Source organism: Biomphalaria glabrata, chromosome 15 (genome assembly GCF_947242115.1).
Source record: "Biomphalaria glabrata chromosome 15, xgBioGlab47.1, whole genome shotgun sequence".
Classification (NCBI taxonomy): Eukaryota; Metazoa; Mollusca; class Gastropoda; family Planorbidae; genus Biomphalaria; species Biomphalaria glabrata.
In genome coordinates, this window is record NC_074725.1 from 26,673,572 (window position 1) to 26,700,915 (window position 27,344).

General features: G+C 34.0%; 2 protein-coding genes and 1 long non-coding RNA gene across 3 annotated transcripts; 1 reads left to right on the plus strand and 2 right to left on the minus strand.

The window, feature by feature from the left end:
• Positions 1 to 243: 243 nt before the first annotated feature.
• LOC106071548 (uncharacterized) lies at positions 244 to 10,251 on the minus strand. The gene is made up of 7 exons (XM_056012743.1): positions 10,222 to 10,251; positions 6,369 to 6,474; positions 5,610 to 5,692; positions 4,976 to 5,149; positions 3,410 to 3,544; positions 2,921 to 3,009; positions 244 to 1,986 (listed from the first exon to the last, which is right to left on the minus strand). The coding sequence occupies exons 2-7, from the start codon at positions 6,470 to 6,472 to the stop codon at positions 1,750 to 1,752; spliced, it is 822 nt and encodes a 273-aa protein (XP_055868718.1). The 5' UTR covers positions 6,473 to 6,474; positions 10,222 to 10,251; the 3' UTR covers positions 244 to 1,749.
• Positions 10,252 to 14,172: 3,921 nt separating this feature from the next.
• On the minus strand, positions 14,173 to 25,382 carry LOC106055598 (uncharacterized). Its single transcript, XM_056012742.1, has 6 exons — positions 24,985 to 25,382; positions 24,247 to 24,392; positions 23,436 to 23,594; positions 21,977 to 22,111; positions 20,972 to 21,084; positions 14,173 to 16,412 (listed from the first exon to the last, which is right to left on the minus strand). The coding sequence occupies exons 1-6, from the start codon at positions 25,086 to 25,088 to the stop codon at positions 16,170 to 16,172; spliced, it is 900 nt and encodes a 299-aa protein (XP_055868717.1). The 5' UTR covers positions 25,089 to 25,382; the 3' UTR covers positions 14,173 to 16,169.
• On the plus strand, positions 16,302 to 19,655 carry LOC129923125 (uncharacterized). The gene is made up of 2 exons (XR_008775055.1): positions 16,302 to 16,390; positions 19,586 to 19,655. It is a non-coding gene; the product is annotated as an uncharacterized LOC129923125 (long non-coding RNA).
• Positions 25,383 to 27,344: the final 1,962 nt, after the last annotated feature.

Below are 27,344 nucleotides of genomic sequence, written 5' to 3' on the forward strand. Positions count from 1 at the left end.
TTAATCTAGAGGTAGGGGGCTTTCATTTAAATAAATGTAAATATTTCTTGTGCAATAAGTGACTATAGATCTAGAAGTATTTCACTAATTACTTTTAAAGTTGATAAATGTTTATTGTGTAGTGTGTATTTTAAAAAAAACAATTGTATTTATATAATTTATCCTAGAAAAGTTAAAACACTAAATACCAAGCAACAAATAAGAAACAAAGCATTAATCTTTATTTTTAAAAGTTTTTTTTGGAATATCAATAATCAATATAAAATAATGATAATAAATGCAAATGTTCAAAACTTAGTTTGGTTTTACTTCTGTAGTTCATTAAATGAGCAGACACTTCAAAGAATATATTATTTTCTCTTATTTCCTTTGTCCATGGTAAAAGTTGATATATTTGTATTTGGAGAACTAAAAAAAAAGATCCTATTTGAAAACTATTTCATCCTTTAGGAATCTCTCATGGAAACTACTATGCATCATCAATATATCTATGATTCAATATATCAGTTGGAGGCGTGGTGGCTGAACGGTAAAGCACTTGGCTTCCGAACTGGGGTCCTGGGATCAAATTGTGGTGAAGACTGGCATTTTTAATTTCTGGATATTTGGGTGCCTCTTTGTCTACCTAGCTCTAACGGGTACCTGACATTAGTTGAGGAAAAGTAAAGATGGTTAGTCCTTGTGCTGGCAAATGACACCCTTGTAAACAGTGGACCTTTACATCATCTGCCCTATAGATCGCAAGGTCTGAAAGGGGAACTTTTTTTTTTAACAATATGTCAGTATTGGCAAACAATTTTCATACTGAAAATAAGGTAAAAAAAAAAAAAAACTTGAATCAAAACAATTCTAAATGCTTGTTTAGTTTTAAAATAATCTTTTAAAAACTCTATCAATCAATTTTCTGTTTATATATTTTGAAATTTAACAATAATTTTTATTTATTCAAAATTGATTATCTTTCACAGCTAGCAAAGTGATCAGCCAAACTACAAAATCATTACCTATGCCATGCGTGGCACTATTTTATGTAATAATTTACAAATGCACAATCCTTCACACCTTTTGGTAAAAAATATCATTCATTTTTCCTTTCTGCTACCACAAAAAATAATAATAAACTCATTAATGGTGACTAAAAAAACAAACATTTTTATCACAAAATATATGGAAAAGAACATTTTTTAATCATAAAATTTATTAAAAAAAAACAAATTCCTAGTAATACATTTGTGGAAAACTGCAATAACAAGCCAATAGGAAAACGACAAGGCAACTTGCCTCATTAAGTATAATTAAAACAACATGGTAGATAATGGGAACAGATCTGTGTTGGTTAGAAATATGAGTCCCATCAATAGATGAGTTTAATATCAATGTAGAATAATACGACAGAACTTAGAAAAAAACAACAACAGGATAAGAACATTGATTGAAAGACATTTGGTTGATTGTGAAATCTAAAATGTTGTAGTTTATGAATTATTCCCACAATGAGAATTAGAATGTACATAAAAGGAATTAGGTTATTGTTGAGACCTACTTGACAATGAACAAACAGCATATTATAATACCATTAATTAGGTAATGACCATAGTCATCACAGTCCATTATAAGCTAAACTAGTTATACAAAGTCAAATCTTATTATACTCTCACCACTTTTCTCTTAAAAAACAAAGCCCAAATTGAATACAACTATAGTGATCTGATTACTAACTGAGGACTCGGCTATGTGCTACAATCTCTCCTAATCCCTCCAAACAAAATGAACCAGTTCCAGATTGTCTATTCGAATGCCAGTGGTGCGGTCTAGAAAAATGTGCCACCAAGCATCCATTAAGATGATGAAGTTGCCAGGCTTCAAGCAGGAAGACAAAGGTGCCATGCTAAGAGCATGTCTATCCAGATTCGGACAGCCAGTGATTGCAGCATGAGTCCTTTTATCATCATGAAAAATGATGTGAGTTTCCTCTCCAGTATAGTCCTACATACAATACAAATAATTACAAACTAGCTTTTATCAATATATTTGTTGCATTTAATTTCATAACAAATATTTTTTAATTCTATGGTTTAGGGGGGCTTGACTTCAAAACCTGACTTGAGCAGAGATGTGTTTGCTGGGCACCTAGAGCAGCATGGAAATGTTCTTCCAGACCACCCTACCCAAAAGAGATTGGACTTTAGCGCACTAAGGCAGTGATAGGGCCATTTAAAATTTTTGACATGTATATAATGGGATGCCGCAACAAAAAGGATATTGTCGAGTTCAATGGAACCAATAAATCTGCAGCTTCATTATGCAGAAATGTCAAGGCCGGACTGTATTGCTTTACAGCCAGACTGTGTTGCTTTACAATCATACTGTGTTGCTTTACAGGCCACAATAGCTTCAAGCTTAAGTTTGGGCATCACTGGTCTAGGGCATCGGAAAGTGTTTCTGTTGCCAACAATTATGAAGATGTTAAGGCAACATTTACTATCATAACACAAATGGTAAGAGACCTTGAAAGTTTTGCAATGATTTGTAAACTTAACAAATCAACATAGTGTTAGTCACTGGGCTCATTGCCATCACTGACAGTTTTAACAGTATTTTTTTATAAGCCTAATTTAAAGCTATTTTATATTAGTAGTTATTAGATTTTTTTTTAAAGACAATAATGAGGGGGAAAAAATAAATGAGATGGACTAGCCTTAATAGTTCTGATAAACATTATTCTGAAATTCTAACATATCTATACAGCATTCAAAATGATTCTTATTGGATTAAATGTGTTCAATGGTGTAACTACATTCACAACAGATTACAGTTCCCTGGAGTGATTCAATTTCAACTTTGTAAAATATCTCATAAATTAAAGGCATTAAAATGTGAAGACAAACCTTATCACTTTCATTGGAAAAAAAAAACTTACCTTCACCAAAATAGCATACTGCCAATTCTGTGGGTATGGACTTACTATCTGTACAATTACCCAAGGTCTTATGTAATTTACACTGGCACCTGATGAGCAAATACAATTATTAGCACTAAAAATCTGCTATCTGAAATCACAATTTCAATAATGGGTAAAAGAAGTAGTCTAGTCAAAATATTATAGGCATTGTTTCATTCAGAAATATTTTTTCTTTTAAAGATACCACTTTAAAATTATTAATAGATAAAGGCTGTACAAGCATCCATCTGTTGTTTTGTTTGCTTTACATGCTTTGTATTGTTACATTCTAGCCAAACCTCACAAAGGGCAGCGGGGAATAGCAGCAAGCAGGGTTGGAACTAGGGACCATAAAGATGACAGCCCAGAGCGCATACCACATGAGCATGCAGCCATCAAAACAAATAGATATGGGTAATAATTCACAGTATAGAAATTAAAATATGCTGAGAAATATATAGCACTTACGAGACATTTCATGGACAATGCTAAGCAGAACTGGAGTCGTCCTGCTTTCAGATGTTAGTCCTTTCTTTTCAAGATACCGAAAAGTTTCACCATTGAAAATAATATGATTGATGTAGGTAAAAGAAACAGTCTTACCTATTGAAACAAAACAAAAATAACATTAGCTTGAATCTCAGGTATATGGCAAGATTTCAACAGTATTCAAGTTCAATTTTCTAATAAAGGAAGGCAGTGTGAGACATTTGCAGTGTGAAATGAAGTGATGAAACAGACACCTAATTTCAGACCACATTTTAATACTGCATTACTGCTTACAAAAACATAAACAAACAAAATAATTGTTTAACATAGTTTACAATGAGATGTGTGGTGATCTAATAGAGTAGAGCCGCTGGTCATCCACTTTTAAGGTATACTTATGTAGCCAAACAAAAGGACATGAAGCTCTTCAAAATTGACACTAACAGTTGGGAAAAAGAGGTACTGGATAGATCCACATGGAGAGCAGAAATAAAGGAACGATCTCTGATTGCAGACAGCATACACAACATCGGTAGAAAGAAGGATGAAAGTGCAACGGCGCCTGGTGATTAAATATGCCCAACTGTGACCACAGCTGTGTATCAAGGATTGGCCTCTTTAGTCACACAAGAAGTTGCAAAGGGAAAGAGCCTCTCTGAAGATGTAAAATGCCACAGAATGAGAACATACAACATAATCAATGATAACATTAAATAAAAAAAAGTTAGTGGTCCACAACCAGGGACAAACAAGATTATGAAGAGATCTTTTTACAAAGCTTATATCAACTCACTCTGTCTGTCTGTGTGTACACATTATTTCTCCCACACCCAATCTCGGATTAAGCTGAAATTTTGCACAATTCTTTTACCTGACAACACAAGTATCAATAAAAAAAAATTAACCAATTAGTTAATTAACTATTAGTAATTAATTATTTTGTTTGGTATCTTGACCAAGGGAAGGAATCATACTTGACAGATGTGGTATAAGTTGAATTAGTCCCCTTGAGGACTCTTGCACCCTTAGTGAACATTTTTTTTATGCATTTAAAAAACAATCATGTAAACATTCACCAAGATATCCCCTTTCTTCCCTCCCCTTTTCCCAACTGGTCCAGACAAATGATAGGATCCTAGCACATTGAGAAAGCTAAAACCTTAAACAAAACTATTGGTAAAAATATTTCTTATCACACAGATTTATTATGTCTCAGTCACTATGTATAATTACATGACTGATCCAAACCAAACTAATTGATACAATTACACTTAACATAAGCTTTAATTTTTTTAAAAGTATTTTTTATTTTTTTCTTGGTAATTTACTTGATAACATTATTTTTTGAAGCTGAAAGCTATTTATTGGAAACAATGGAAATATCTGTTCTATTTTATTTCTTAAAAACAAATATTTATTTGTTTCAATTGTAAATTAAAATTATGTTGTTTAAATTAATTGTCATCCGTTATTAATCCAATCTAAATAAGTTCAATTTTAAAAAAATGATAACATGGCAACAACAATTATCTCAGTATATTATACCACAATAAGTTGAATGTATTGCATTGTCTTTCTGCTTGCAAACTGAACTGCAATAAAAAACATTTCTGCAGTTCCAACAAGATAACTCATCACCACAACTCCGTTCACAACAAAAGCAAGTCTTCTCTGGAGTGTTTGGTTTGCCATCGAGGTCAATTGATTTCTGGAAGGAGTCTGTAATATAAGTGTGATAATAATAAAAAAAACTGCAAGGAATTTTCAATAAATATATAAGCTTTTTTATATACATTTTAGGTGAAGAAAAGAATAGATACTCTGGATAAGTCTTTCTTTGAAAATGCACAAACTATAATAATGAATCTATGTCTCTGCGGAATACACATTTTGATTCAGTTATAAAGTGACTTTAATTATTTTTCAAAAACTATATCAATTAGGTCTAAAAGCGTAAAAAAAAATTTTGTTGCCTTGTTAATTGTAAATCAAAGTTAAGGTTAAGTTTTCAGACTCATTCAAACTACTTTTAATAAATTTACAAAATTTGGAAGTGACATTAATAGTAATTTGTCATTGTGCTGCACCTGTACATTAAACCCTAAGCCTTGGTCATAAAAACATGAGATAAAGAATTTTAAAAAAAGGATACATCTTCCTAATTAAGAAAAGTGATCACCTTGATCTAAGGCTTGGGATGCTTGTAAGCAATGATTCTTGTGTGAATCTAGATCTTCAAACCAACATATAGAGCTGCAATAGCTGTGGAGTAAACAATAATTGTACGAAGTTAATATTCACACTTATCTCTCAATTAACAATGAGTGTGAATTGTATAGCAAAACCTATACAACAAGTACCTGGCTTTTTGAATGTTTGAATATTTTTCTTGAGAGATCGTAAAGAAAAAGAGTTGACTGTAGAGATTTCTTGGGAAAATACGACAAACTATTAGAGCCTACTAATAACAGCTGCTGACAGGGAAAAATGGAGGGATTCGGTTATGCAAACTGTCAAAGCACACCTACGACAAAAGTTAAGGGACAGATGATGGTGATGATTGAATATACCTAGCTACACTCAGTAGCTTATTATTTATGATTGGATATATCTAGCTACACTAAAACTAAATCAGTAACTAAAATGTGGCAATCATACCAATAAGGTTTTACTGCTTTAATCCCTTTTTTTTGTCAAATGTATGACTTATGTTTGAGATTCTTGACACACAATGATTTGGCAATTAAACATTAGTCTTAGCATAAAAAAGTTAAAATACAGAAAGATACTTTTTTCTGAGCTTATGTTAATGTTAGTCTGATTAAGATATGTATGTATATTTTAGAATGCTACTACAAACTAAGTCAGTATAGTATTTTTGATACAGACCTTTAGTTATATCTAGTAGCCTAAACTATTGCATGTGTTTGAAACTTACTGGGCTTTTTTACATTGATCACAGCTAACTCTATATTTGTAGAGAAATTTTGTACAGCACTTTTGACATGGTGTAAATACTCTGATCCAAATTATCTTCTCCATGACTAGAAAAGAAATTAAATTTAAAAAATTACCATATCTATATTTGATACTACTAGAATTTCTATTTATATATCAAAACAACTTAACCTAACCCTAACTTCATTAAAAAAAGATGTTGAAATAGACCTTGTCTAGTCTTCAAGAAATAATAGATCTACTTCAGTAGTGCCCAACATTTTTTGACATAGGAGTTGTAAATCTTCTTACAGGCATGTCACAGCTAAGAAGCATATTTTTAAAAAATCACCATCCAATGGAATTCATTATATAAATGCACTCTGAAGAGAAGTTTTGAAGGTAGGATTACCAGAGGTCTGGCAATATGAGCTCATGTTCTCCGACCAGAGGCATGTGTGGGGTACCCACCCAAGGCCCTACTATAAAGAGAATCTTTATTCACCGCCAGCCCAAAGTACAAATATTCATGGCTCTGATACGACACTCGCCCAGGCCCTGCTAAAACCGTCTCCAGTCCAGCCTAAATAGGTTTTTATCTATCTTTTACACTTATGGCGAATTATCCATCAATCAAATTCAATCCTTAATATCTTCTGGTTTAAACACAATAACTCACTAAGGACTGGGGTTTTGATGTTAATCACTTTCAGTTTTTTGTCATGTTTTTTTTACACCCTCCTTTGTGAGCAGTGGTGTTAGTGATGTTCTAATATTCAAACCTGTACATACAAACCTGTTGCTCAGAACATATATCTATATTATAAAGTAGAAAGTAAGGGGTATGTATGTATGTATGTATGTCTCGCATAGAAATAAAAGCCATTTGACCAATCTAAATAAAACTTGGCATAAATGTTCCTTAGATCATGGCGGAGGCCGTAGTGTATGTTTAATGTCCCTATCACTACCAGAGGTCCCTAAAATAGACAAAAAGTACCCAATTGTATCTCTATTAAAAAACAAAACTTTTTAACAAATTGGGTAAGCCCGTTTTCACAGTATTTTATATTTGATATAAATATGTTGGCTGAATGAGTAAATCCATTTTCACGATGTGCTTTTATTTTCGAGGCAAAATAGAAGAGAATGTAAAGAAACATTCACCATGTTTAACATAGATGTAAATTCAAACCAGTAGATCGGTAATACCCAAACTGAGGCAGGGGGGTCCTATACAGCTTGTTATATTATAAAATACAGATGTTACTTCAAAAAAGAAGATGATTACATACTACATTATTATAAGCTATCCTGACAAGATCAACATCTAATCTTTCGAATCAGGACTGGACACAACAGAATGAGACAACATATGTACTGGAAGCTCAAAATTGGAACCAGTGAAATCTGCCCATGTGGAGTGTCACCAGATAATGCTGACCATGTCCTGCAAAACTGCTCTTTTTACCAAGAGGCCTGTACAAGACACTGGCCCCAAAACACCCCAATAGAAAGAAAACTATATGGAGATCTCCCTGATTTGGAAACACACTGCACAGTTCATCTCATATATTGGTCTAGTCATCTGAACACTCCAGCATAAAAATGAGAACGAAGAAGACATACTTCATGTGTCCTTAGGCAATCTAGTCATGCATGTTAATCAATGACTTAAATTCTGCTAAGTCATTGGTTTTCCTGGATGACTCAGGCAACCCATTCCATGCTTTAATAGCACTAGGGAAGAAGAGTATTTGTACAAATTTGTCCTAGTATATGGAATGAGGAATATGTGTCTTTATCTTTGTGTCTTTCTGAGTATTTCATTAAATTTTTTTTTTGTATTTGAAGATTATGGTTCAGTGTTTTATGTATAATTGCTACTTTACTTTTGAGTCTACTATCCTGAAGGCTTTCTAAATTTAATGATTTTACTAAAGGTGTTACTCTAATCAAATGTGAATATTCATTTGTTATGAATCTCACTGCTCTATTTTGTGTCTGTTCCAGTTTTTTAATGATTTTTTGCCAATAAGAGGATGGATATTCTATTATTGCCCCAACCAAGGTTAAATAAAATTTTAGCTTTATGTTTTTATTACATTTGTAGAAATTTCTTTTAGTAAACCCTTATGTTTTTGTTAGATTTTTAAATAATTTCATCTATATAAGGATTCCATGATAGTTTTTCATTTATTATAGCACCTAAGTATTTTGAGTTTTTAGTCTGAATAAGATAAGTGGTATTTATTTGTCCAGATGCTTTATTTTGGGTTTATGTTCGCGTATAGTTTTTGGATTCCTTTTTGGTACTTCTATACCTCCTATGTTGTCCATTTGGTTCAATATCTGTAATTTTTTCCATTGAAAAAGTGTTTTTGCTGATCAATGTACAGTTGTGGGACAGAGGAGAAGAGAGAAAAAATAGACTTTCCATTGACTCAGTGAGGAGGCACGGTGGCTGAAAGGTAAAGCCATTGGCTTCTGAACCTGGGGTCACAGATTCAAATCCTGGTGAAGTCTGGGATTTTTAATTTCAGGATCTTTAGGGCGCCTCTGAGTCCACCCAGCTCTAATGGATACCTGACATTAGTTGGGGAAAAGTAAAGGTGGTTGGTCATAGTGCTAGCCACATGACACCCTCATTAAGCATGGGCCACAGAAACAGATGACTTTACATCATCTGCCCAATATACCACATGGTCTGAAAGGGGAACTTTATACTATTGATTCAGTGAGATACATTCTTCACAAAGTGAAATCCCAAGTAAATATTGTCTCACAAGTATGTCAGAGTGAATGATGAGTCTCCTTTTTGTCTGGAAAACTGCTACTTAGATATAGTACAGCTATTGGGGGGGGGGGGGAGACGTTTTTTAAAAACTAGAATGCCAGTTAAATGCACTTTTGAAGCTAATGATGGAGGAAAACAGGCCAATAGATCTCTGCCCTGGACCCCACTGCAAAAACTCATAGGGCTCCTTCACAATCCTAAGATGCTTATAAAATATGGAGGCGTCAGAAAATACTTTAGCTTTCCATTCGGGGGGGGGGGGGGAGGTGGGGAGGAAACCTTTGATTTATCAATTTAATTCCTTTTTGTTTTGTTCTCAATATGGTTTTGTCTTAGTCTAGTGTCTAGTAACCCTACTTGAAGCTAAATCTAGGTATAATCTTATTATCTAGAGCAGGGGTTCTTAACCTGTGGGTCACAACCCCTTTGGGGTCGAATGACGATTTGTCAGGGGTCGCCTAAGACCATCGAAAATATGGATTGTTTTTGTCTATTCTTCTATTGCTGTGTGTGGGTGTGGAGGGGGTCACGACAGAGTGGGGGATTGTAAAAAGGGGTCGCTGGGCTTAAAAGGTTGAGAACCGCTGTTCTAGAGCCTACAGTACACTAATACCAATATTAGTAGTAGATCTATACTATATACTAGACTTCTAGATCTAAGTTACAAAATGTTAGTTTTACATGTTACTGATGTTCCTTCAGAGTTGAACTACTGAAGATAATGAGTCATGACTTCCTTTGATTCAACAAGAGTCTACTAGTCTAGTAGACTCTACTAACTGTATAGATTATAATTAGACTCTAGTTAAAGTAGTTATTAGATAGTACATCAAATAGATCTAGAATAATCTAGATAAGATTAGATCTACACTAGATTCTAGATCTGAAGTAGATCGATCTATACTTGATACTACAGGACTATAGCCCATGAGTATACTATGGCTGTATAGGCCTACTATGCTGATTTAGGCTAAGTCTACTAAGTAACTAATCTTGGGTTAATCTAGAATCTAATCTTTTTAATCTAGATCTAGTCTAGTATATTATTACAATCTACCTTCGATTTCGTCTTCGCAACATACCCCTTTTTTTTTTACTGGCAAAATTAACTTTTCGCATTTTTAACAATAATATACCCTTTTCTTGTGTTACCAATAATACCTCCCCCTTTTTTTTTTTTAATTCATCTTCTGAATCAAGAGTTTAAAGTAAAAAAAAATATGTTCCATGTCTAGATCCAGGGGCGGACTGGGTGTCAAGATCGGCCCAGGCATTTCTATACCATCCAGCCCATAAATTGTATATTATACGATGGGCACACAATTCTAGGTCTACCTGTCCTCAAAATGATTCTATTTATTTAGAAAATGTATCGATACAGTTGCATGCATACAGTTATTTAATACGTGCCTTAGAGACACCAATGAGGCCCATGTCTTATAAAATACAGACGTAATTTAAAACAAAAAGTTTATTGTTGTGGTAATACCGGCCCATTTGGGGACCGGCCCACAGAGCATTTGCCCGAACGTCCATATAGCCAGTCCGCCCATGTCTAGATCTATATATAAAACACTTGTTTTGTTGTTGTTGTTTTTTCTAATAATATTTTTTTTAATTATTGTTATTGTATTATTATCTAGATCTAATTGTTATCTTATCTAATAAAATACAAACGTTACTTCGAAAAAAAAAAAGAGTACGTCCTACGCGTGCTCCTATGTCAATCCCTAGTAAAGTGTTTTTTAAGATCCAAATCAGCCTAATTCAATATTGTCTTCATTCATTTTACTTTACGTATACGCTCTTTAAGCAACCTAGGATGCCTATAGGCCTATACTACAAGGGGTAAAAAAAGAAAACAAAACAATATGGACAAATGTGGTTGGGATATGATGGAACCTAAAGAATGTGTAAGTAAATAAAAAGAGAAAGTCTGTTGGATGTTGGGGCACCACACACGATTTGTCCACTGTCTTTCTCCACTCCTTTCTGTCTTTTGCCATGGATAGAACATCTTTCTTTGGCAGGCCCACCCATTCTATTATGTGGTCTTCCCATAGCTTTCCTGGTACTGTTCCTTCAATGAAGGTCTTTGCAAGCCCCGAAGACCTTGTAATATGGCCACAGAGTTTTAGTGTTTTTTTTTGTTTTTTTTTTTGTTGCAATAGTTAGCCGGTCATCGTGATCGAGTCTAATCACTATATATAGTAACACTCTCTCTCTAATCTCTTCGTTTCCACCTGTAGCTAGTTTTCCTTCTGTCCCTGATAGGCCATCTATGTCTTCAGCGAAGCTCGAGTTAGTAATACTTCTTCCTCTAATAATGTCTAGGACTCCACACTGAAAGATCGCTGTTATTAATTAAATAATTTAGAAAATGACTTTGTGCTGCAAGCGAGAGAGATCAATAATTAGGACAGCCGTAGTCTTACTCTGTTAGCGTCTGTTTTGACTCTTGTTAGAGCTGAGACGTTATTTCTTTTGTTTCGTTTTATACGTGGAAGTTTTAGAACTCTTTTATTTCTTACGGTGCTAGTTTAGGGGCTGGTGTGTGACAGATATTGTAGATGTGAGGTGCTATTGCAAGTGCTGAGGTTCTTGCGTCGGGAAAAACTTATGCAACTGTGGCATTATACCGAGATATTCACTGTGTTATGGTATGAATTATTCAGGGACAATTATTCCTTATCCTTAAGTGTACCATCATCTATGGCAACATTTATTTCTCCTTCTTCCCCAGTGCCACTATAGCATGGAATGAGTTACCTGAAACAGCCAGGAAAACTAACAAATTAGCAGAGTTTAAGTCACTGATTAACAAGCATAACTAGATTGACATATGGATTCTCGGTCGTAATTATCTCCCCTTTTGAAGTAACGTCTGTAACTTATAAGATAACATATATGATTATGTAGATATTGCATGTTTTGAAAAATATGTAATTTTACATCTACATTCTAACAGTGTATTATATATTTGCGAAATGCCATTCATTCATCTCTTAAGAGATCTCCGGAACCGCCGAATGGATTTGTATGAAACTTTGTACAAAGATCCCTTTTTTTTTTCTCCTAGGTGCTCGCTAAGAAACTATTTTGACTAATTAGCAGTTTAAACGAGGCTTTTCGAAAAAAAACAAAAGCTTTATGTTAAACTTTTGTATTTAAGTTTAGGTGTTTCATCAAAATGGCCGAAAGTTTCTGAACAAAAGGAACAGCATACGGAAAATCAATAATTCAACGCAACTAAGCTCGAATTCACTAGCTCATACTGGAATCTTAGTTAAAGAAATCGGTCATGAGGCATTTTGGAAGTGATACTGTGCAAAGCGTCTTTTGAGATTGTATTATTGAAATTTGTTCTCTATTGTTCAGGTCCGATGTCATTATCTGTGACGTGGCAACGAGCATTTGATCATGTAGCTGGCTGATCTTGTGGTATTCACTCTGGACTGAAGTCTCGATGGTCCCGGGTTTGAACCCTACCCGACGCCGTCCAGCAGGAGGTTTGGGGGCCAATAATGGGCTAGAATGTAATAGTCGATAGTTCTGAAGGAACATCCAAAACATGCAACACAAGAAGCAACAAAAAGAAGAACCTGGTCCTGCGGGGTCTAATCAGAGAGCTAGACTTTGACATTCTTTGTAAGGTGTGGTGCAATGGAACGACAGACTAGAAACTGAGACACTAGATGAGAAGCCTATCCATGCGTGGATGATGGGGTATGTTCAACAAACATTTCAGAAACTGGCGACTTTTTCTATAAAAAAAATGAAATCCTATTTCATTTCTCACTTGTATTAAGCTCACAACGTATTGAAACTTTTAAGGACGTGGTCGGCTTTCTATGGTGATTCTCCACGTTTCTCTTAGTCTTGGAGTGTTGGAAGAAAACCACCAGCTCCCTTGTGTGGACTCCTTCAAAGCGGACAGCCCGTCCGCTACCTGCACATCCGGATTCCTCAAGCAGGACGCCACATCTATAAGAATCATTTCTGAACTCCAGCATATTAAGGTTGCGTGTCAATGTGTTATGCGCCGGATAGCAAATTGACCCCGACTTCAGCCTGCTTTTCTTTCTGGGTGTGCTCCCATAGCCTTTGATCATCCAAGATCATCTGCAAGGCAGCAGGTGTTTATTTTTGGAGTTTTCTCTCCTAGATGAATTGCTATCCCTAGCTAACGAGCTTCACCTACCCGGGTTTAGAGTTAGAGCGCTCTATACTCGCTTTTTGCAATCATTTCCCTGGAAATTTTAGATGTTTTTATTGAATATCCTAACAACTGGAATACTCCAACTCATCCTCCATGACTGCAAACCAGTTGGTCAGCGGTGGCTGTTTTATATTCGCAGCTAACCCTTATATCTACGTTGTTGTTTTTTTTACAAAGCTTTTATATCAACTCACTCTGTTAGTCTGGTAAAATGTTTGTACACGTTATTTCTCCCACACTCAATCTCAGATCAAGCTGAAATTTTGCACAATTATTTCTTTTACCTGACAACACAAAAGTCAATATAAAAATTAACCAATTATTTTGTTTGATATCTCAAACAAGGGAAAGAAATTATAATTGACTGAAAGGGTAGTATAAGCTGAATTAGTCCCCTTTGTAGGTCGTCGTCTGAGTCTTAGTGAGCACAAATCTGAAAAAATAGGACAAGGCTATAGAAAGGCTATAGAAACAATTAGATAACTATAAAATCTTCCATGTTCATAAGCTCTCCACTAGCAGAGTGGTTACCGTGTTGGCTTGAGAAGGTTTCAGCCATGAGTTCACATTCAGGTCATACCCTCTTTTTTAATTTTATAAATGTTTTTTTTTATTGTAAATGTAGATCTTTTACAAATTTAATTACATCACTAATCCAAACTAATTGATACAAGTATGCTTAATATAAGCTTTGTTTTTTATTAAAGTATTTTTTTCCCTTATCAGCAAACCTGGGAGCAAGCTTGGTAGAAGACGGTAGCTTCCCAATGCTGGCCTTTCTGATATTAGTACTTACTAAGTAAGCAAGTAATATTTCAATTTCTTAAAAAAATGATTAAAAATCAACTTTAATGATTAAAATTCATTATTTAAAAAAAAAAAGTTGTTAAAAAATTGGATTACAAAAAAAAAATTACATAAACATTTTCAATGTCAGTCTTTTCTAACACTCAAAAAAGCCTTTATATAAATGGAGCATATTAATTTACAAAAACAGTTGTTTAAAAATGTTAAATAATAATAATACAAACATTTATTTGTATCACAAATATTGTAATGATGAGCATCTTTTTATAACTCTAGATAGATAAAACAATAATGTTAAAGGTAGTTCAATAAAAGGGAGCAATACTTCACACAAAAAGAAAAGTTGTAAGAAATGTTTTGTCAATATGGTACATCAGTTGAAAATCATAATTGGTATAAAGCAAACCAATCAGCAATTCTAAGTTAACCTTACAGCTTCATGGGTCCTGTTGGTATAAAGCAGTGATGCCCAACCTAATTCAATCTGTGGGCCATTTTAATTTTCAACACTAGTGTCGCGGGTCACATGATCGAAAAGATATAAAAACAATAAAATTGAAAAGAAACTATCTTTATTTCAAACCCGAGGATCTAGTACTTACATTGAATTATTGGGATATTTGAATTTTCTTTTTACACTTAAAAAAATGGCTTAGTTCTGTTGATATTTTTTTGTTCTTGTTTTTTTAAAAACAGCCACACTTTCTTTATAAAAACAAACATGTTGCCTAGCAATGATATTATGTTAGTATCATGTTGTACAAAAAACTACAGATCCGTTCACTTTTCCTAGTAGATTCTATACTCCTATTTCATAAACGCACAAATGTTAAATGCCTTGGATCCATTAGAAAAAAGTGAGGGCCCTATCGTAGGTAAAGATACATTTTGAACATTTTTTAAGGGAGGGGGGGGGAAAGAAATTTTTGGTGGGCCGGTTGGAAGCACGTCATCTGGCCTGAGGGCCATATTTTGGGCATCACTGGTATATGGCATAGTCTAAACAATATACCGAAGATAAAACAGATGTTTAGAATTTCTCCTCAAATTAATGGAAAATGTAATGATGAAGTAAAAGGGCAATGATGAAGTGAATATTAAGCTTGATGATAAATTTCAAAAGGCATCTAAAAACAAAACTTTTATGACTCAATTGCTAGTCAGCTTTTTGCTGCTGAGTTGACAACACTATCACTATTTGTGTTCAACTTAAAAAGATAATATACAACAGGGGTTCCCAACCTGTGAGTCACAACCCCCTTGGAGGGTTGATTGATGATTTGTCAGGGGTCGCCTAAGACCATCGATAAATGGATTGTTTTTGTCAATTCTTCTATTGCTGTGTGTAAGTGTGGGTGGGTGGGGGTCACGGAAGAGTGGGGGGTTGTAAAAAGGGATTGCCGAGCTTAAAAGGTTGAGAACTCTGATATACAAGGAAGAACCATTATGTTTATTTAAAAGGATTGAACGACCTGTATTCAATGTGGTTTGAAGCGGTGTAGCAGCCATGGCATCAAGGGAAAAAATCAGTGGAAGAGCTTCATATGTGCTGCCCAAGTCCTCCCATCTATTAAATTTTGTTTTAAAATTATGTATAAAAATGTGGTTACAATGTGTATTCTTATTTCTCTAAAACAAAGAACAAAACATTTTCAGTTTACCATTACAATTTATAAATAGTAATACAAATATTTTTTATACATAATTTATATATATAACAGCACTTTGGTTTAATATGAACAAACAGAATTATACTGTTTTTTTTTCCTCCTTCGAGGGGTCCGCAAATAATGTGTATTTAATGAAAATCAATGTTTATGACTTTGTGTTTAGTTATCAGAACAAAAAATACTTTGTTTTTATAGCTAGTGTTTTTAGAAATAAAGAAGCTGTAAATGTTTTGTTGAAATCCAGTTATACAGCTAAAAATGCACACTTTCATAACAAGTTTTACATTATAAGGGATATTCAGGCATGTATTATTTTAATTCTGACCAGAAAAAGTGTACTTTCTCCAGGTCATCTATTCGGACCCCAACTGTGGCATCACGAAAATTATGCAACCAGGCATCCAGTAAGATGATGAAGTTGCCTGGTTTTAAACAGGAAGACAAAGGAGCCTTGGTAACAGCAAGATGATCAATATTTGGACCACCTGTGATATTTGCTTCAGTCCTTTGCTCATCATGAAAAATAATGGGTATTGTATTCAACATTACATCCTAAAAAGAAATTAATAAATTTCATTAAATTCCAACTTATAACTCACACTTTTGTCACTGTCAAACAAAAATTTGAACCATTTACTTTGACAACTTATTTGAGCTACAATTTCTCACAGAAACTCATGCAAGATGGCAACACATTTTATTAATATTTCAGAAAGATTATTTCATTAATTATTGAATTCATTAAAAAAAATGTAGTAACCCTCATAGCTCTGTGTTTCATTCATGGGACTCAATTATATTGTATGTTTCTTATAACAAAGTATCAGTAATATCCCTTATGCATATTAATATTTAAAGAATGGTGGCAATTTGGTCACATGTGCTATATAATTATTATTATAGCAATGTATTGATGTACTGACTGCTTTTCAGAAAATAAAATGAGTAAGATCCTAGATAAAATCTCCACCAGGAAATGACACTCCAAAGCCTATTCTTATCTTCTTATCTTATATAATACAGACGTTACTTCAAAAAAGAAGATGATTACGTCCTACGCGTCATGCATTTAGTCATGCATATTAACCAATGACTTAAATTCTGCCAAGTCATTGGTTTTCCTGGCTAGCTCAGGCAACCCATTCCATGCTCTAATAGCACTAGGGAAGAAGGAGTATTTGTACAAATTTGTCCTAGCATATGGGACGAGGAATGTGCCTTTATTTTTGTGTCTTTCAGAGTATTTTATTAAATTTTGTTTTTGTATTTGAAGATTATGGTTCAGTGTTTTATGTATAATTGCTACTTTACTTTTGAGTCTTCTGTCCTGAAGGCTTTCTAAGTTTAGTGATTTTACTAATGGTGTTACTCTAGTCAAATGTGAATATTCCTTTGTTATGAATCTCACTGCTCTATTTTGTGTTTGTTCCAGTTTCTTAATGTTTTCTTGAGTTGAGGGGTCCCAAACGAAGGATGCATATTCTATTATTGGCCTAACCAAGGTTAAATAACATTTTAGTTTTATGTTCTTATTTGATTTATAGAAATTTCTTTTAATAAACCCTAATGCTTTGTTGGATTTTTTTATAGTTTCATCAATATGTGGATTTCATGACAGTTTTTCATTTATTATAACACCTAGGTATTTGGCGTTTTTAGTCTGTGTTACTGGTTTGCCATGAATAAGATAACTGGAATTAATTTGTTTTAGTTTTTTTGTTACTCTTAACAACTGACATTTTTCTGGGTGGAAAGACATGCTCCAATTTGATTCCCATTTCTGTAATTCATCTAATTCTCTTTGTAAAATATCTGTGTCTTGTGTTGTTTTTATTGTTCTATATATTATGCAATCGTCTGCAAATAGTCTGACTTTTGTTCCTGAACTAATGCAATTTGGTAAATCATTTATGTAAATTAAATTAGTAGTGGACCCAAGACTGTTCCTTGAGGTACACCTGAGTTAACTGTTATCGGTTTTGATTTAGAGCCATTTATTATTACAGTTTGTTCTCTCCCTATCAGAAAATCTTTAATCCACTGATGCAGTGGACCATTAATGCCTAAATATTTTATTTTTTTAAGCAAACTATGGTGGTGAACTTTGTCAAAAGCCTTAGAAAAATCTAGTAAGATAGCATCTATTTGTTCACTATTATCTAAACCTTTTGAAAAATCATCAATTAGTCCTATTAGTTGTGTTTCACATGATCTATATTTCCTAAAGCCATGTTGGTATGAGGTGAGGATATTATGTTTGTCTAAGTGGTTTATGATGTTGCTACATATTATGTGTTCTAGGATTTTACATGTGATGCTGGTAAGTGATACTGGTCTGTAGTTTCCTGGGTCAGATTTTTCTCCTTTTTTAAATAGGGGGGTGACATTAGCTTCTTTCCAGTCCTTTGGTACTCTGCCCTGGTTAAGCGATGCCTGAAAGAGTATTTTGAACACTGGGGCTAGCTCATTGCTTAGTTCTTTGAGTAATCTAGCTGGAATACCATCAGGTCCAGACGCTTTATTTGGTTTGGTGTTGGCTAATAGTTTTTGAATTCCATTTTCTTGTACTACTAAATCTTCTATGTTGTCTACTTGGTTCAAATTAAGTAACATGTCTTTGTCTCCTGGGGCTGAGAATGCTGATGCAAAGTATTTGTTTAGGATGTTTGCTTTAGTTTCATTATCATTATGTATTATATTATGTTCATCTTTTAATGGTGCTATGCCTGTTGTTTCCATTTTCTTAGACTTAATGTATAACCATAGGTTTTTGTTGTTATCTTTAGATATTACATTGTTTATGTATTCACTCTGCAGCTGTCTGCTTACTTTTTGGGTTAGGTGTTTAATTTTTATATACTTTTTGTAAACTCTTTCTGCCTTGGTTTCTTTAAATTTTCTATATAGGTTTTCCTTCTGTTTACAAAGCTTCTTTAGTCTATTATTAAACCAGCATTTATTTATTTTGTTTGATGTGTATTTAGTTGGTATATGATTTTCTATAATGCTTTTAAGATGGTTTTTAATGAAATTCCAGAGATCATCGACTGGTTGGTTAATGTCTTTTTCTAATAAGAATGTTTGTTGAAAGTTTAATGCAGCTTGGTGAAGTTGTGTTAGGTTACATTTATTCCAGAGTAAGATTTTTCTTTTGGGTTTTGTATTGGCTACTGCTTTTATCTGACTGTGTATTTTTATGATCTCATGGTCTAATAGACCAGGGATAATATCATAATCAACTACTAGTCCAGGTCTGTTGGTTAAGAAGAGATCTAATGTGTTGTTTAATCTAGTTGGCTTTTTAATGATTTGATCTAAACTTAGGTTGTGTAAAGTTTCTATGAAAAGGTCATTTATGTCCTTAAGGTTTTGGTGTTTATCTATGGTTAGTGTTTTCCAATTTATATCAGGTAGGTTGAAATCACCCATAATCCAAAAAACTGCATTTTCATTTGTCTCTTTAAGTGTAGTAATCTGATTACATAGTTCCTGCATGTATTCTAAACTAGAATTTGGTGGTCTGTAAATGCTGCCTATTATTAGGGATGTTGAGGTGGTATTAATTTTACAAAATGTAGATTCTATATTTTTTGAGTTAGGTAAGGTAATTTCTTCTGCTATAAGAGTGTTTTTTATTGCTAAGAGAACTCCTCCATGATTATCAGCCCTATTTTTTCTAAAAATTTCATAATTACTATTGAAAATTTCTGCATTATAAATTTCAGGATGTAGCCAAGTTTCTGTTCCTGCAATTATGTCTGGTTTCTCACATTCTAATAAAATTTCTAAGTCTGCTGTTTTGTTCGTAATGCTTTGAAAATTTATTACTAAGGTTTTAAGGTATTTTGGTATTACTTCTTTAGTATTCCATTAGCAGGTACACACATTTGTACATTATAGACTTACTATTAATTATTATTCATTGAGCTTGAGCTTGCAAGAATAATCTATTTTTTTTATGGAGAATTAAAATGTATATTTTATTTTTACTCTATGTCAAAAAAGGTAATTTCATTAAATATTGTATTAGGAATTGAATGTTATGCAGGGGACACTAACACTGTGCAATTGAAAAATTCTAAAATTTGACTTTGATGCAGATGAGTTTGACGATTATTAAATTTCATCATAATAACCTAAATAACAAGCAACAGTAATTTGAAGCAAAATTAATCTTCTTGCACTAAGATACTATAGGGGGCGTGTTACCTCAGTTTCTCACCTGGTACATCAAGAAAAAGAGGCACAGTGGCTGAGTGGTAGAGCCCTTGGCTTCCAAACCTAGGGTCCTGGGTTTGAATCTCAGTGAAGATTTGGATTTTTAATTTCTGGATTTTTAGGGAACCTCTTAGTCTACCCAGCTCTACCTTAATTGGGTGAGGAAAAGTAAATGCGGTCTGTCATTGTGCTGGCCACATGACACCCTTATTAACCATGTGCCACAGAAACAGATGACCTTTACATCTTTCTGCAAATGGCAGCTAAAACATCAAGAACAAGTGTGTCACAGTCTTAGTTGACATTGCATGATCTAAAGTTCACGTCATGTTAATAGTTTAAAAGAATTCCTGGAATTCCTGATGTAGAAAACAGGAAGTAGAGTGAATAAAGTTGACTTTGAGTTCAGTCAAGTCAAGTTAGTAAGGTCTTGCTCCCGGTACAGGAAGGTTGGACTTTTCTTCCTGGACTGGTGTATATATATGTATATAGCATGAAAGTCGATGGACTAATGATTGTTGATTAATTATATTTGAGAGTTGATTTCATTATGTGCTTATTGAATATTAATTTCAATGGATATCTACAGTTGAAGCTCTAGTGTCACTAGTAGTAATTGTTCTTATTGTTACCCGCTGAGATGCGGATGTGATTGATACATTTGATACCGCTGCTATGCGGATAGGATTATTATTTCTAGACTTGTAGCACTAACAAGGAGTGCAGTATATTATTATTATTATAGTAAAATAAACTTCATGTTGTCTGCTGAACGGACTTGAGTCAGTCGTACAGTGTCTGTCTTGTCACGTGTCTAGAGTACTTCAGGAAGCAAGAACTCAGTATTACACCATTCAACGTTCATTTACAAAGAGAACGGTAAATTAGCTTACCATTGCAATAACTGCATAGCGCCAACTGTGAGGATATGGACTAACAATTTGAGCATATATCACTGGCCTAGCAGTGTAGTGAGCAGAAAAAAAAGGGCCAGGGAAAAACATTGCTGTGGAAAACAAAACAATAATAATCAGCTTTTAAGTTACTATTGTTTTTGTTTTTTTAATATAGCCATTTCACTGAACAGTTCCATAATTTATAAAGTGTATTGAACAAAGATTAAACTTTAACAAGTTATAAAATCACAAAAAAAAAATTAGTAAAATATTTTTAAACAATCTATTTTTGAAGGGAACAAAGTTCTTTTCTTTGTTATAATAAAAAGTAATAAAAAGACAAACTATAGTTATAGAAATGTTAGTGTACTAGTATTTGTAAAATTATAATACTGCATTTGGTTTTCCTTAACGTTAAAAGGGTGATAATGGGAGATTTTGTGCTGTACAAACTCAACAGCCATTGAGTCATTTGTACTCACACAAACACACACTAAAGTCACATGCACAACAGGAACTATAAAATTGACCAACAACAGCCCATGATTATCATTTACAGACATAAAACTTATAGATATGAAATTACTGATGTTACTTAATAATGTGGAGGTGTAGTAGCTGAGTGGTAAAGCGCTTGGCTCTTGAACTGGGGGTCCCTGTGAGTCCACCCAACTCTAATGGGTAGCCTACCTAAAATTAGTTGGGGAAAGTAAAGGCGGTTAGTTGTTGTGCTGGCCACATGACACCCTCCTTAACTGTAGGCCACAGAAACAGATGACCTTTACAGTATCTGCCCTATAGACCACAGCGTCTGAAAGGGGAAATACTTAACGATGTAAAAAATTCTTACATGCTAAGTGATTAACTAGGTTGCCAAATAATAGTTATAATGACAATGTCTTCAATTCCAAAGTTAAAGGATGAATGCAGTGTTTCACATCGACTACACTAACCCAAATAGTAGGCAATGTAAAAACAAATATGAAAAAAATAAATTCTTACGTGCTAATTCATGAACGAGGTTGCCAAATAAAGGGCTTGCTTTTTTCTTTTCAGTTAGTCCTTTAGTCTTAAGCATCTGAAAAGTCTGGCCAGAGAAGAGAATCTCTTCTAGGTAGCTGAACAATGCCATTAAGGCTAAAAAAATTTTAGAAAACAAAAACATTTAAATATAGATGTAATTTTCACACTAACTTCTATGAATTTATTAAAAAGAATGGTACTGGTAATAAAAAAACAATATAAAAAGAGTTTGACTACAAACTCATGTTATCTTATAAAATACAGACTTTAGTTCAAAAAAGATGATTATGTCCCACACGTCATGCATCTAGTCATGCATGTTAACCAATGACTTAAATTCTGCCAAGTCATTGGTTTTCCTGGCTGGCTAAGGCAACCTATTCCATGCTCTAATAGCACAAGGGAAGAAGGAGCATTTGTACCCCTGTGTGTCAGTTCAATCACACATTATGACATTATGGTGCACATGCACACAAACATCAATCTTGTAAGATGGAGAGTAATAAAGAACAAGCTAGTCTCTGTTTTTAAATGTTTATTATATGTATGGACATACAATAGGCATACTTAGTTTTTAAAAGAGTGCCTACTTTTAGAAGACCAGGATTAGCTGTAGCAAACACAAAAATATGTTACATTTTTACTTCTTTGTAAACTTAAATTCTTTGACAAACTCCAAAATATATATTAATATATATTACAAACAACAAATCTGTTGGATTATTTTCATTGTTGTCAATAGGGCAGATGATGCCAGGGTCATCCGTTTCTGTGGCCTATGGTTAACGAGGGTCTCATGTGGCCAGCACAATGACCAACCACCTTTACTTTACCCCAACCTATGTTAGGTAACCATTACTGATGGATGGACACAGAGGCATCCAAAGATCCTGAAATTAAAAATCCCAGTCTTCATTAGGATTCGAAACACGAACCCCTGGTTTGGAAGCCAAGCACTTTACTACTCAACAACGTGCCTCCTACATTTTGACAGTACATATAATTTTTTTGTCTGACTAGTAATATAATTGAAAAGTACTGATAAAACCAGTGATCTATGTTGTTGATGAATGAGCTGATGAAAGTTGCAAAGGTTAGTTAGTTAGTTGACAGAAGGAATATTGAAATATAGTGCTCATTAGTGTGTACTTGTCTACTATTACATGGACCTATTTTGAGCTCAATACAGGCAATGGTGCATTCTGATTTTTTATGCACGCTGGACTGTTGTTTGGATTGTCGATGGTCCCAGGTTCATACCCTCCCCGCTGCCATTCAACATCGTCCTGCAGGAGATTTGGACTAGGTAGTAAATTATCTTCAACTCTGAAGGAACATCCAAAACATGTAAAAAATTTAAAAAACATCCAAAACATGTAGAACATTTGACAAAAATTAAAAAATTAGCAGCTTTTCCCTATTAATAAAAAACACTTACCACAAGATGACTTGTGTAGATGTATGGACTGTTCCTGACATAAATTACTGCAGTAGTAACATACTCCACAATGGACACATGATATGCTTTTATCACATTTCTTTTTGCATTTGAAGCATTCTTGGTCAGAAATTTGATAAGCCTTTGATTTCCGTACATCTATTATGATCAAATATATTTTTTTTAATGCAAGTTATTTCCAAAGAGGCAAAACCATAGTTTTGTAATAAGTAATAGTCATTTAAAAACTTTGCAAGCTTTCGTCATGAAAGTGAAAAAAATATCAATATATAATACATGAATTAAGTAGCCATAATCAAATATAATAATGTTAATGGTAAGCCTCAAACAAATAAACCAGGTCACGACCTATACAGGTACTGAACTGTTTGAAGGAAACATATCAGGCATGTGTATATTAATAAAAATACGTATCTAGTTCTTGTTATCTACCACATAAACATTCAATAACCAGTATAGACCAAGAATTTCTTGGCCACATGACACCCTCGTTAACAGTTATCTGCCCTATAGACAACAAGGTCTAAAGGGGAACTTTACTTTTTACTTTACTCTGCTTCAAAAAGTAAATCTAATGTTTCAGGATTATGAAAATATGAAACCTAGAAATGTTTTCCTTTACTAATGACCACAATGAAGTCCTGTCATTGAGCTTAAATTTTACAAAACAAATTTAGAACATTTCCCAAACCTTAAAAAAAAATTAAACATTTCATCTTAAATTCATTTATTTTACCACTAACAATTATGGCTTAAAAATGTTAACAAAAAAAAAAAGGGATTTCTCTACTTTTGTGTAATAAAAGTTCGTTTAAAGTTCGACTTTGAACACTTGCATCATCTGTAGATATCTGACGAGTATCTGCTCTGATGAATGGTGAACAGATATTTTGATGAACATTTTGGTCCTCTTGTAAACACTTTGTACTGCAGTAACTGAAAAATGAACACACAAAAAAACACGAGAGAATGATGTTTACAGGAAAAGCAAAACATTTTAATCATCATACAAAACATCTTAATCATGCTACTAAACATTCTTCAAACACAGGTTTCTGTATGTCTGTAATATATAATCCAACATCAATGCATATATATATATTGTAGTAGTTGTAAATTAGTGTTATGTTTGTATTAGTATTTTATATAGGTCTGCATAATACATGATTTTTACCAGCTATCTAATCTTGATTCTAGTGGACATATCAAGATCAATATCTAATTTTACAAAACAAAAATTACATAACCCAGAATTTTTTTTTAAAAAAAAAGCTACATCTTCATGGCTCAATATGAAAACAATCTCATTTACAATGAACTCAAAGATAGCTGTGGATTTAGACTATTATTAAATTAAAAAAAGATTTATTTGTCTTTTAGAAGAAAAAAAATCCTCTCATTCAAGTTATTGCAATATGACCTCATTGGCTCTTTTGTCAGCACATCACAATCAACACAGGTGGCACAAACCACAGGCCTGAGAAATACTGATCAACTAAAATCTTTAAAATTTAAACAAATATCTTACTGAGCTTCTTGACAATGCTCGCAGGAAATCCTCTGTTTATAAACAAATACTGCACCACAATTTCTGCAGGCTATGTAGACTCGTACCCATTTTACCTTTTCCATTTTGATTTTCCTCTTTGATTTGGATTATGCTGATAATATAAAGATCTATTCTATACTAGATTCTAGATCTATATTCTAGGCCTAGAGTCTAGATCTATCTCTATAATTCTATATATATTAAGATTTGGCATTTCTTAATCTAGAAATGTTCATCATTCTAGTCAAGACTATAATATAGGCCTATTGTCAATATGCATTTAGGTAGGCCTAATATCTAGATTACTAGTAGTGAGTAAAATCAGTAGATTAGATACTATATCTAGATCTAGCGCTATCTCCAACTTCAAGGCGCAAGCCTCAGCAAGAGAATCGGAAATTTCAATAGATTTTTTGTTTCACTTTTACTTAGAACTTAGGTACTTCCGCAAAGGCGTTATGACTATCATACTATGAATACCCCAGTAATATTAGAGATTTAAATTTTAAATTAAAAGTAGCATAAGGGGTACGGGTTATCTTTGTAAAGTTTATGTAAAACTCTGGGTGGGCGATAGATAAAGAATAGTCTAGATCTAGCTGATTAACAAGCATGACTAGAATGACACATGAAATGCCAAGCGTAGGACGTAATTAATATTAATTATCTTCTTTTTTAACAAATCAATATTAACATGCACTATTTCTAAAGCCTAAAACGTTATTATAATTTACAAAAATATCATTGATCTGTATCTTTAAATATTAGTATACATATTTAAGTCTACACACAGGGCAGCCTCAACCTATTGTGCAATGTGTGTAATACGCACAAGCAGGCGGCCGACTTTAGAATTAGCCTACTTTCTAAAACAATTTTGTTGTTTTATAAAAATTCAAATTATGTTATTATCTTTTGAAAATATAAACGATATTCTTACATAAGAAATTATTTTGGAAACTAGAACAAAAAAAAAAGGCAACGTGCGAGGCGGGATACCCACGGGTTTTCCATAAAAGCACCTAGGCCTACTCATTTCTGGCCTTGAATTTTCGCGGGTCGTTTGTAGGCCTAATAATATATTATTTTTTTTTTGAGTCGAACATATATAGCTCGCCCCGTAAGTAGATATCTCGTATTACAGGTAATTAAAAAGTCAATTTTAAAAACAGTTTTCCTCTCATATGGAAGGGAGAGGGCGCAACGTCCTGATAAAAAGGGTTGTTATGGAGTATGTGTGTTTCCTAAGCGGCGGTGAGAAGAGGTTAAGCGACTGATTGGTGGTTATGTTCTTACCCTGGTCCCTTAGAATTAATTCCTACTTGTTGTCTCTGGCAAACAGCTCACACCTCTTGGAGCCAAGATCGCGAGCCAGTCTCGGCGACTTGCTCCCAATGTTTGTATGTGTCGTTCACCAGAAAACGTTTAGCACACGACACACGCCCCGCTAACACTACATGGCGCTGTGTCCCGACTGCCCCAAAACTCTACTCTATAAAGGCGGAGACCCTAACCCAAACCTAAACTAACGCTACTAAATCTTCTGTGTCTGTCCCACTTACGGGTATCGAGTCGCCCTACAAACTATACATCTAAGTGTCACACTATTCGTACCCTTTGTCTGTACTCTGTCAAGTCTGTCGGTGAGCCGTGAAAATACCTTACAAAATAATTAACATTGCTCACACATATCTGTGACACCTATCTATGTCAGCTACAAAATTGATTCGAAAGTTTCTTTTGAAGACAAACTTTCAAAGCCTCTTCACCAAAGCGATGAGTCAATCTTACAGCGGAAGGGCCACATTTCTCCCCACAACAACACAACTTTCTAAACACAGGGCCGGCCTTAGGCATTGGCAAACTAGGCAATACCCCGGTAATAAAGCAACTAAGAGTACTTGAGCGCTTTCACCAAAGATGCTTGCGCTCCATCCTGGAAATACGGTGGCAAGACCCCACTAATAAAAAGCGATGTCCTTGCAAACGCCAGTATGGTCCGACAGTTACACTGGGCAGGGCACATATCCCGTATAGGAGATGAACGTATGCTAAAGGCAGTCTTTTTTGGTGAGCTTACATGTGGTTGATGTAACAGAGGTGCCCCACGGAAACGCTTTAAAGACCAGCTTAGGCGCCAACTTGCCTTGCCTGACATAGAAATGAGATCACAGGTGGACAATACTTACGTTGCCCTGGATCTGGCAAAATATGTAGGTCACAGCTGGGGCTGCATAGCCTTGTGAAATACTGCATTCCTCATTAATCTTCGGACTCAAAGACAAGCCTTATTATTATTATAAACTAATGAAAGTTGTTTTTTTTTAAAAGAAGCATTA